We start from the raw sequence: 12,704 nt of genomic DNA, 5'->3' as shown, positions 1-12,704 counted from the left end.
TCATAACAGTATATAGTAAAGATTTGAGAAGAGTTAGAACAAGGTCAGAGAGGAGAGGTCAAATCAATGTACCCCAGAACTCATCTGTTTTTTTTATAACATAAAGGAAGATTCCACGATGCCCTGCATAGTCAACAGTTGCAACCTGCAGATAGCATTAAAAATCCCAGGGTTATAATAATTTGCTTCCCCTTAAGCATCAGTATTACTTTGGGGCTTAATATTTGTGAAACCTGGGGATACAAAACTTCATTGGAATATAGCAAATTTTGAGAAGTCATCTGTTCTAGTATCAACCCCAGGGAGGAATCACATAGTATCACTCATCCTGCAGTAATGAGTTAGACATGCAGTGTTGGGCAGAATGTCTCTGTCTATTCATGTGAAAATGGCAATTTCAGAGAGAAGGGGTGCATACAGCTGGAATGCCACAGAGGTGAGATTTTCAGATGGTGTTCTACAACACTCTTTGTATCTGTCCTGGCATACTGGCTAAATTAATTCCATGTCTTCTGAAAGTACCTAATAGCCAATGACAAGAATAATCATCACATTACACTGAAGCTTCCCTCGAGAGGCCCCTGTCCTCTTACATAAGCCTTTCTTCTTCGCAAACCAGATTTCTGGGAACACAGTTTAATTATATGTGAATTTCTTTTTACAATGGAATCTGAAAATTTACTCTATTTTCCAAAGTTGTTCTTTATCCAGACTAATTCCTTCTAGGTTTAGAAGTTATTCTTCTCCTTTTGATGGTTGTCTATTCTAGAAGTAAGGGAAGGCTTTAATTTTGCTTGCAGGTGATTATAAACCTTCAGACAGTCTACATTCCCTTAGCTTGAACATAGAGGAGAACTGCTCTAGTCACCTATTCTTATGACCACTGAAGCTGCGAGATAAAGTTGATCTTTTTTAAATGCCAAAGGAAAATTCATAGGGTGGTCTAGTTAAAGATTGGAGAGTAAACATATGATTTCTTTTCTTTTCTTCCTTCTTTCAAAGAAGGCATTAACAGAGTGTGAACAACAAGGAGTCATAAAGGTGCAAAGATAAGGATAGACGAACCAAAGGGGTAGAAACTTGGAATATGGAAAGAAAATGAATGTAGTGGTGACTAATGTTGAAGCTCTGAGAAAGACAAAACATAGGCAATGTGTGGAGCCAAGATGCAATGTAATTTGTATCACAGAACCTCAGAGAGGTTCATGAATTGGCTTCACTGTGTGCAGTGGGGGTGACGTTGGGACTAACATATTGCTGAAAGCTCCATCTAATACTGTGTAAGTGCCCCTCCCCAGTCCTTGAGGAGCCTGGAGATGTGCTTTCTGGAGAAGGTGAACAGATATATAGCTAGCACAGCAGGGGTCAGGACATGATACTAAAACACAGGCATTAAGTGAAAGTCTCCATACTGAACAGTGAGATTTGAAAGCCACTCAGCATACTGTACTCCCAAAGCACTAACAGCTGGGCTTATACACTCTGGTTGGGAGATGCTTCTCTCAATTTTCTGTGGGATCTCATCAGTCCAAGAGAAAGACTTAAAAGTACCAAGAGATGGTGTCTCTTAATGAATAGGCCTGGCCAGGCCACCCTACGGTGGGGGCTGCAAGTTGGCAATCCTCACCTTCCCCCCCCCCCCAACACACACACACACTCCAATCATCCATGTTTCCTTCCTCTGAAATAGGCAGGGACAACCAAGAGAACAAATCAAACACAAGAAAAGAAACTTAGAAGAAACAGATATAATCCAGAGAGCAGAAGAAGACTTCCAAAAAAAAAAGAAAAGAAAAGAAAACAAAAGAAATCAATACCCTCAGAAAGCAGAGAAAATATTGCATTTATGAATTAAGGACAGGATGCTATTTTAAAAAATAATATTCATGGGGTGCCTGGGTGGCTCAGTCATTAAGCATCTGCCTTCAGCTCGGCTCATGATCCCAGGGTCCTGGGATCAAGCTCTGCATCAGGTTCCCTGCTCAGCCGGGAGCCTGCTTCTCCCTCTCCCATCCTCCCTGCTTGTGTTCCCTCTCCAGCTGTCTCTCTCTCTCTCTCTGTCAAATAAGTAAATAAAATCTTTAAGACAAATAAATAAATAAATAAATAAAAAATAATATTCAAAGCACACAGAGAGCTCTTGGAAATTATGATTGCAGAAAAAAACTGTGAGCAAGATTTGGAGATAAAAGTGTGATGGCATTTCCACAAAGAGATGAAAAATAGGAAAGAAAAAAATAAATGAAACTGTAGGATAGTCCAAAAGGCCCAATATTTGAAAAGTTGTAATTCCAGAAAGAGAAAAAAGGAGAGAAATTGTCTAAGAAATAATTCTCAGAACAAGGACATGAGTTTCCAGGTTGATAGAACAGACCGAGAGCCCATTACAATGAATTCTAAAATCTGACACCAAGGCATGCCGTTATGAGATTTCAGAATACCAAAGACAAAGAGAAGTGTCTAAAATCTTCCAGACAGAAAAACCAGGTCAAATACAAAGGATGAAGAAAACACTAGATTTTTTCAATAATGACACTGGAAGCTAGAAATGCAATCAAGCAGCTTTTTCAAAATTTGAGGGGAAAATGATTTGCAACCTAAATCTTTGTAATCTGACTTCAGGGGAAGATGGCAGAGTAGGAGGATCCTAGGCTCACATTGTCCTATTGATATACCTAAATAACACCCACATCAGTGTAAATAACCCAGAAAATGACCAGAAGACTGGCAGAACAGACTCTCACAGCTAAATATAGAGAAGAGGCCACATTGAAAATGGTAGGAAGGGTGGAGATGCAGTCAGGAGTCAAACATACCCGCAAGACTGTCTCGGGGAGGGAGGGACGCTGCAAGCATGGAGAAGGGAAAAGAGCAGACCCCACCCCAGGCACCCCAGACACAAGGGACCCACATAGGGAAGATGAACCTCTATAACATTTGGATTTGAAAACCAGAGGGGCTTAATTTTGTAAGTTTTTACAGTCAGTGGGGCTTAAGACCTAGAACTTTTTTTTTTAAAGATCTTATTTATTTGAAAGAGAGTGTGAGAGAAAGCACGAGAGGGTGGAGGGTCAGAGGGAGAAGACTCCCCGCTGGGTCTACCTCAAGAAGCCAGAAAAATCTCAAATAAACTAACCTTACACCTAAAGGAGCTAGAAAAGGAAGAATAAATAAAACCCAAAACCAGTAGAAGGAAGGAAATAATAAAGATTAGAGCAGAAATAAATGAAATAGAAACTAAAAACAAAAACAAACAAAAAAGATCAATGAAACCAGGAGCTGGTTCTTTGAAAAGATTAACAAAAATGATAAACTTTTAGCCAGACTCATAAATAAAGGACTCAAAATCAGAAATGAAAGAGGAGAAATACCAACCAACACCATAGAAACACAATGGATTATTAGAGCATATTATAAATAATTATATGGCAACAAATTGGACAATCTAGAAGAAATGGATAAATTCCTAGAAACATATAACCTCCCAAAACTGAATTGGAAAGAAATAGAAAATTTGATAGACCAATTACCAGCAATGAAATTGAACAGTAATCAAAAACTCCCCACAAACAAAAGTCCAAGACCAGATGGCTTCGCAGGTAAATTTTACCAAACATTTAAAGAAGTATTAACACCTATTCTTCTCAAACTATTCCAAAAAATAGAAGAGAAAGGAAAACTTCCAAATTCATTCTGTGATGCCAGCATTACCCTGATACCAAAACCAGATAAAGACGGTACAATAAAAGAGAACTACAAGCCAGTATCTCTGAAGAACATAGATGCAAAATTCCCCAACAAAATATTAACTGAATCCCCCAATATATTAAAAAAATCATTCACCACAATCAAGTGGGATTAAAAGCCTCTGCACAGCAAAGGGAATAATCAGTGAAACAAAAGGACAACTTACTGAATGGGAGGAGATATTTGCAAGTAATATATTCGATAAAGGGTTAATATCCAAAATATATAAAGAATATATAAAACGTATGCAACTCAACACTAAAAGAATACCCAATTATTTCATCAATTAAAAATCGGCAGAAGACAAGAACAAATATTCCTCCGCAGAAGGCATATAGGTGGCCAACAGACACATGAAAAGATGGTCAACTCACTAACCATCAGTGAAATGAAAATCAGAACTAGAGTGAGCTATCACCTCATTCCTGCATAATGGCTAAAATCAAAAACGCAAGAAACAAGCATTGGTGAGAATGTATGTGGAGAAAAAGGAACCCTCGTGCACTGTTGGTGGAAATGCAAACTGGTACAGTCACTGTGGAAAACAGTATGGAGGTTCCTCGAAAAATTAAAAATAGAATTACCATATGATGCAGTAATTCCACTCCTGGGTATTTACCCAAGTAATATGAAAACACTAATTTGAGAAGATATATGCACCCCTGTGATTATTGCAGCATTATTTACAATAGCCAAAATATAGAAGAAACCCAAGTATCCATCAATAGATGAGCGGATAAAGAAAATGTGGTGTGTGTGTACATACACATACACACACATACATATATACAGTGGAATATTACTCAGGCATAAAGAAATCTTGCCATTTGCAACAACATGGACGGATCCGGAGAGTATAATGCTAAGTGAAATGTCAGTAAGATAAAGACAAATACTGTATGATTTCACTCATGTAGAATTTAAAAAATAAAACAAAAAAGACAAGCAAATTACAGACTTTTTTTAAGGTTTTATTTATTAGAGAGAGAGATAGCAAGAGAGAGCACAAGCGGGGAGAAGAGGGAGAAGCAGGCTCCCTGCTGAGGACTGTGGGATTCCATCCCAGGACCCTGAGATCATGACCTGAGCCGAAGGCAGTCACTTTACCAACTGAGCCACCCAGGTGCTCCCAAATTACAGACTCTTAAGTGTAGTGAAAAAAACTGATGGTTACCAGGGGGGAAGTGAGTGGGAGGATGGGTGAAATAGGTGAAGGAGATTAAGAGTACGCTTATGATGATGAGCACTGAGTACTGCATAGAATTGTTGAATCACTATATTATACACCTGAAAATAATATACCACTGTACATTAATTATTTTGGAAATTAAAAAAATAAAGTTCTTTATCCCATAAAAACACCAATAAAATAGAATAAAATAAAATTATATTTTTAATATACAGTATCTCAAAAATTTGAACACTACATCAAAACGATGTACCATATGCTGGCTAATTGAACATAATAATAAAAAAATAGAGAACCAGCATAAAAGAAATAAAAAGCAATTAAGTTCGTTCATTTATTGAAAAAAAAAAATTTACCTCTCAAGGTGCACCCTTTCCTATGAAGCAATTGGAGGTTCTTTTCCACCAAAACAAAGAGAAAATGAAAGCCAATTTAAAAGGGGGGTTGGGGGGACCAGCATTAGAAAGAGGCTAAAGAAATTTTCCCTTACTGATGGTAAAGGAAGATTTTTGGATGAGTGAATTAGTATTAGATTTGGCTGCATGTAACAGGAAAAAAAAAAAGTGACTTAAACACATAAGGGCTTATTATCAAGAAAGAGCTTGGTGGTGGCAGCCTAAGCAGGTATGACAGCTCTACAGATTTATCATAGACCTCCTGTCTCCTCAAGTTTGCCTCATGGTCCAGGATGGTTGCTGGAGTTCCAGCTATCACATGTGTATTCCAACCAGGAGAGAAGAATAGGGAAAGACCAAAGTCTTGCTTCCCAAGTTGAATCCATTCTTTCAAACAGTTTTCCTGTAAGTTCCTTATAATATTTCCTCGTATATACCATTGACCTGAACTTTTCATATTGGGAAGTTAATAGATACATTTTAAAACTGAAGAATAAAGTGATAGCAATTTAAGCATATTATATACAGATATGAGGATAAATACCCAAATTAACACTTGTTGAAAGCATTCCCTCTGTGAAAGGGGAATGGGCATGATATGGAGGTGGGGGAGTAGGAGCTCCTGTTTGTTAAAATAAGCTTGTCATCAAAAACTAATGATGTACTGTATGGTGACTAACATAACTAACATAACATAATTAAAAAATTATAATTAAAATAAATAAAATAAGCTTTGTAGAATTATTTGACTTTTAAAATTATATGGATACATAGCCTTGATTTAAAAAATTTAAAACTGACTGAACACCGTAGGTATTCTCAAACTAAATACATCAGCACACACAAAAACATTTTTCCCATTGATGGTTTGGTCAAGAAAGGAAAGATGTTTTTCTTAAGTCACAAATTAAGATATAATTTCTACTCAAACTCTGAAAGAATAAAGACAGCTCACAGTTTCTCCTTTAGGTTCACATTTATAAAACCAGATCATGTGGGTCTTTAGAGCATGTTGGCAAGCAGTAATTATCCTAACTTTTCATTTCACTACACCAGAAAACCTTTGTGATTGATGGTTAAAGATCTGTTTCTCGAGGCAAGAAACACGCTGTGGTTAAATGTTATCTCTCTTGTTCAAGGCAAGGGCCGACCAAGCCAGAAGTCCTGTTGATTCAGTGGCCTGGAAAGCGATCAAGTCGCCGAGTCCAGAGACACAACAGCTTCTCCCCTAAAAGCCCTCAGTTTAGTGCCTGTGGTCCAGGTAATGAAGCTTTGTCATTTTTCTTCTTCCAGACTGACCCAGTTTGTATTTTCACGTTGACATACTTTTTAAGCAAGTAAAACAGCAATAGTAATGGAATGCTTTTCTTATACCGGATAAGTTTGTCTGAAACCACAGTGGCAGAGAGCCTGTGGTATTAAGAACAGGGTGATGATCCTCCCTGTTGTTTCCATCAGAATCCCACAGCTGCACCCAGCAGTGCACAGAGGGATGATGGGTAGGGAAGAAAGTGGCTCAGTCACCTAATACACAAGGGACTGGAGACCTATGGAAGTCCCCATCAGTTTCAAGGAAGGAGGCACACTTTAGTTTGTACCCTAATTTGCTCCAGATCCCCAAAAGCCTGCCTAAACATATGCAAAGGATTTTCAGGAAAATCCTTTGAGGAAAAGGATCTTTATTTCCTTTCATGATGGGATTAAAGTCATAGCTGGCATTTTTGAAGTGTGTAGTGTAATATAACATTTATTGGACTAAAACCTTAGTAAAATTTTAGGTTATTTTAATTGTGTCATTTGTAATAATTACTTTAAAATTCATTTGAAATATACAAATTCATGTTGCAAAATATCACAGTAATTTCTGTAAAGCATGGGTATGTATATATATGTATGCATATGTATATTTGTATGAGTGTGTGTGTGTGTGTGTATATATAAATATCACTTGATCATATCATTTTAACACAGATTAACCTTTAAATATCTAATATTTCAGAAAATCAAAGTACTAACTATAGTCTATATTTACACAGACTGTACTTGAAAGGTTTCAAAGTGCTTTCTTGAACACTGTCTTATTTTATTCTAATACCTTATAAGATAGATGTTAGTATCTTTATTTCCCCAGAAGTGAAGCAATTTGACCAAGGGCATATGGGTTATTAGTCCATTTTTATGGTGAAACAACCGCAAAAGCTCAGTGATTACCACTGCAAATATTTGTCTATTTTCGTTCATGGGTCTGTGGTTGATGGTGATTTGGGTGATCTCAGCTGCATGTGTGCTCCCCAGCCTGTAGACTGGGTTCAGCTCTGCTTCTCGTGTGGCCTCTTGGGATCAGTGACTATTTGGAGCAAGCAGTTTCTTCTCTTGGTGGGTGTCAGAAGCACAACCAGCCAGGCCACCTCACACAGCTTACTTGAAACCACTGTGTGCATCTTACCTGCTAACTCTCCATTGGCCAAATGAGTCCCCTGCCGAACCCAGTAACAGTGGGGAGGGACACGTGCTCCACCCGTTGTGGTAGGAGGTACTGCAAAGTGGAGGGGCAAAGACTTGTAGTGTACATAGACTTCTATACCAGGAAGAAAGGGGAAAATGGTGAGCAATTGCACAGTCTACCCTGTGTTGTTAGGAAGTGACAATACTAGGCTCCTGAGTCAATATACAGATTGTTCTTTACACTTTAACCCTTTAGAAAACAGAGCAAAACCCAAAATTTCCTTCTAAGGAAGTTTGATGTGACAGCCACCTTAAATTCTTTTAGGAACAAGCCAGAATGGAAGTGTGTTAACTGATTTATAAATTAAAAAGTAAACCTAAATTTTGTTTATATAGTTACAATGTTTTCTATTATAAAGCACCCTTATTCTGATTTTTTTTTAGAGCCACTTCTGTGTGACTGTTCTCCTGCTTAGTTTTGCATCATAATTTATGTGATGGGCCTTGAGTTTTACCCCAGAATGCAGAGAGAAAAGTGAATTCTAATGTAAAGTACGACCTCTTTATAATTTGGTCTTATGTTCCTAACATTCAAAGCTAAAACAAGGCTTTACAGTTTGAATTCAATGACATCCTCCCATGGAGAAATATTCAATAATAATGTTTCAGCAAATGCCTATGCAAATCCTTTTGAGCAAGCTGCTGTAAGGATGCACAAGGATGCCAGGATGTTTGTACAGGGGCTCAGACCACAGCTCTTCCCTTTGCACCTTTGAATAATCTCCAGGTCATGAGTTCAAGCCCCATGTTGGGTGTAGAGCTTACTTGAAAAAGCAATAATAAAATAAAAGATACTTAAGAAATTTTTTGAATTAAAAAAATAATTACAGCAACAATAATAGCAACAGGACTTACGTAATGGTTGACCGGGTGCTAGATATAGATGTGTGTTTGTGTGTATGTTCACACAGACGTACATATGTATACCTGTCACATGTATGCATGCATATATGTGTGTGTGTGTGTATACATATATATTCTGATTTAATCCTCACAATGACTATGTGGCCAGTGATGATGATACTGCTGAGGCCAGAGGAGTCAAGTCATCTGAGCAAGATCAACAGGTTCCAGATGCTGTGCTCATAATCACTATGCCATGACCATAGTGTGCATGTTTATTCAGGTTAGCCCCTAGGAAAGGAGACACCGGCTTCCTTGGTGTGGTCAGGCCTGTTACTTCCCTGGCGCCTGCCACTGTCACCAAAGTAAGTTTAAAATTATTGATGGATGCTTTCCTTTTTTCAAAAGAAAAATCAGCCATCTCGTGGGGTGGTGAAAGTGGCTCAGCGGGATCTGTTCTTTGACTATCAAAGGCCAGTACGGGCAACGACAGAAAAAGCCCAGACTTGCGAAAATGAACCCACTGGACCGCGCGGATCTATGGAAACCGATAACTCAGAAAGCACTCAAGTGAATATATTTCTTTAAAAGGTGACTAGCCAGTGACACTGTGTGCTTCCTTCAGGGTAAAAGGAAAGTTCTGAGATGCCAAAGCATTCCTGCTTTGTTTAATACATTGGCCTCATGATTTTCCCCTCAAGGCTTATTAGAAGAAGATAACCAGTGGATGACCCAGATCAATAGACTCCAGAAATTAATTGATCGACTGGAAAAGAAGGTAGGTGCTTCCTTTTCTTTCTTCTCCCTCTCACTTTTCAGTACATTCTGAGCTGTTTTTCCTCATGGCAGTAATATATCCAGATAGAGTAACAGCCAGGAGCCCCGTGATTCTACAAAGGGGCTCCTTGGTAGTTATCTGGGCGTTTCTGTTAAAGCAAATGTAGAAGCTCATGTTAGTTCTTAGTCCCCCCACCTCCACCCCTAGTTCTATTTAAAATAGGTTGCAGGGGCGCCTGGATGGCTCAGTTCGTTGGGCGACTGCCTTCGGCTCAGGTCATGATCCTGGAGTCCCAGGATTGAGTCCCACATTGGGCTCCCTGCTCCGCGGGGAGTCTGCTTCTCCCTCTGACCTTCCCCCCTCTCATGCTCTCTCTGTCTCTCTCATTCTTTCTCTCAAATAAATAAAGTCTTTTAAAAATAAATAAATAAAATAGGTTGTAGAGGAGTGCCTGGGTGGCTCAGTCGGTTAAGCGTCTACCTTCGGCTCAGGTCATGATCTCAGGGTCCTGGGATCGAGCCCCACGTGGGCTCCCTGCTCGGCGGAGAGCCTGCTTCTCCCTCTGCCTCTGCCCCTCCACCCACGCTCGTGTTCTCTCTCTCTCAAATATTTTTTAAAAAATTAAAAATAGGATGTAGGTTACAAGTTACATAAATGTACTGCATTGCCAGTCTCTTTGGTTATCAGTGCGGTAGTAACAGTGTGCTTGAAAGATGCAGATGGCAGCTCTTAGGGATGACCTGGCCCATGTCTTGGGAATGTTTCAGGGTGATCCAGCTTGTGTGATATGCTAAAAGATGAAATTACATTCTCAACTTCCATAAATTAGCATGTTAACTGATGATTTTTGGCATTGGAACTACCCAGTGAGCAAGCAAGTAGGGATGTGATGAGTTTTTCAGATCTATATTTTATGTTTCTAGTTATTTTATTGACTAATTGAATTACACGCAGTCCTAATATTGTAGTGGTGTTCCCCTGAAACAGCTTTGATGGAAGAGGCACGTTTTGTCAGTCAGTAAGAATATGTGTTTTCTATGCACGCCAGGCGCCAGGGAAGAAATGTTTATGTTTGAGACAGTTACTGACTTTGAAGAACCCACAGTCTGCTTGTAAAATTAAGCATTATTATCAAAGTTAATAGATTTTTTTAAAGTATGTGGTAGCACAAAACTAGCTTCATAGTTAATGCTCAGTCAATTCTTGCTGACTGAGACATGCCAAAGGAATAGAACAGATGCTAATTACACTCTACAGGAGCTTCCTGAGGGAATGATCACTGCGAGCTAGGGTCCTTGGCAAGGACTTATTGTGGCAGGAGGGGCTTGAGTTGGGCCTTTAAATGATGACAATTAAGAATTTTGTTGGCAAGCAATAGAAATCACCTCTGTAATAAAAAAATTTTTTCTGGAAGGATATGGGAGTGCTCACAGAATCAACAGACGGTATAGAAACTAGGATTCAGGAAAAGTCAGGAGACAAAATAACTCTAGAGATCTAAGTGAGAAATACTCAGTGGTCTTTCAGGCTACCTCTACTGGAACAAATGAGTTCCAACCATCCCTAGTCTGTTGACATTATGCTCAAGATTCCACTTTCCAGGGGGTAGAATCAGGTTGCTCTTGTTAGGGTCCCAGGCTGATTACTTACATAAGGGAAGGAAGAACATCTTGATTAATGGTCCCAGAGCACTGTATTGAAAGGAGAAGAGAGAATTCACTGAAAGGTAAATGTATTGTCATTAAAATTGGAATAAATGCTGGTCTACTAACCAGTGAACAAACAAATATTTGCTATGGAGAAGTAAAATTTTAGTAAAAGGAGAGCAGCTAGAGAGGACATTGGGTAAGGATGATAGCATGAGTAAACCTTAAGTAGGCCAGCCTGATTAGATTCTTTCCTTTAGGGAAGTGGTAAGAAATAAGATTGTGTGGATGGATAGGGGCCATATTATGGATGGTGTTAAATAACAGAGTAAGGGATTTGGACTTGTCTTCGAGACAACAGGAGGCATTTATTATTTTTCAACAGGTAAGTGACATAACCAGAAAGATCTTTTAGTTAGAAAATTGGACAGCAAGAATACAAAATGAATGCAAACAAGAAAATTCAGAGCCACCAAAGCCAGCTCAAGCAATGACATTAAAGAGCAGGTTGCAGATCTGAGCCCACTGGGATCAGGTATGGCAAGAGATGGGCCTGTAATATATGACTGAAAAGAAAATGGCAGATTTGAAAGACTTCAATGAAATTAACAGGACCATTGAATGGGTATGATGGGTAAAGGACAGGGGAATCTCAAATAGGACTCTGAGGATTTGAGCCTGAGTGCCTTAGTCAACTGTATCATTAGTAGAAAGGAAGAGACTAGTGAGAGATAATGGGTGAGGTGAGGTGAACTGACTGATTAGATATGTTAATTTCAAGATCCAGTAGGACATAGGCAGAAATGTTCAATTAGATGTTACTAAGCAAGAAGTCAGGCCAACAGTTTAAGATCTTACGAGCCATCCCCTCAAAGATGAAAGCTCCATGTCCTGAGTTGAGGAGGATCTCTGAGGAGATTCTATACAAGGAACCAAGTCCAGGGGAAGAAACCTTGGAGAGTTCCAGTCGCTCTGCTGCCATGTCATCATTTGTACATTTACACTGACCACTAACTGGGCAAATAACCTAAACTTAGAGCTTGTTGCAATTCAACTTTCTTCCTTCCTAATTTTATTAATTGATATGTGAGCTGAGATTAAACATAATCATAGGAAAAATGGTGGCTATGAAAATTAGCTTCTCGGGCGCCTGGGTGGCTCAGTCGTTAAGCGTCTGCCTTCGGCTCAGGTCATGATCGCAGGGTCCTGTGATCGAGCCCCGCATCGGGCTCCCCGCTCAGCGGGAAGCCTGCTTCTCCCTCTCCCACTCCCCCTGCTTGTGTTCCTTCTCTCGCTGTGTCTCTCCTGTCAAATAAATAAAATCTTTAAAAAAAAAAAAAAAGAAAGAAACTCCTGAGGCTGATTTAAAAAAAAAAAATTAGCTACTCAATCATGGAAGACGTGGAAATGCATGGCCTCTATTTGGAAAACAAACCTCGTTAAAACATACAGAGTCAATTATTACATAATTTTAGATTCATTTAAAGAACATAAATACCTCCTTTTAAAATAGTTTCAAAGTTCTTGGCAACCTGTCCTTATTTGGTGTCTTAAGTTTTATAGCTATTTTTAAAGGAATAGCTTTAACTTAGGTCATGCCT

General features: G+C 39.0%; 1 protein-coding gene across 1 annotated transcript in view; it reads left to right on the top strand.

The window, feature by feature from the left end:
* Positions 1–12,704, top strand: part of NECAB1 (N-terminal EF-hand calcium binding protein 1) — a 198,880-nt gene that overhangs the window by 152,124 nt on the left and 34,052 nt on the right. The window contains exons 7-8 of the mRNA XM_036117181.2: positions 6,471–6,592; positions 9,381–9,457. Of these exons, the coding sequence (XP_035973074.1) occupies positions 6,471–6,592; positions 9,381–9,457 (199 nt within the window). The remainder of the gene's footprint in view (positions 1–6,470; positions 6,593–9,380; positions 9,458–12,704) is intronic.

This window comes from Halichoerus grypus, chromosome 5, assembly GCF_964656455.1.
Source record: "Halichoerus grypus chromosome 5, mHalGry1.hap1.1, whole genome shotgun sequence".
Classification (NCBI taxonomy): Eukaryota; Metazoa; Chordata; class Mammalia; order Carnivora; family Phocidae; genus Halichoerus; species Halichoerus grypus.
The sequence above is the reverse complement of the archived record's forward strand: the minus strand, read 5'-3'. Positions and strand labels throughout refer to the sequence as shown.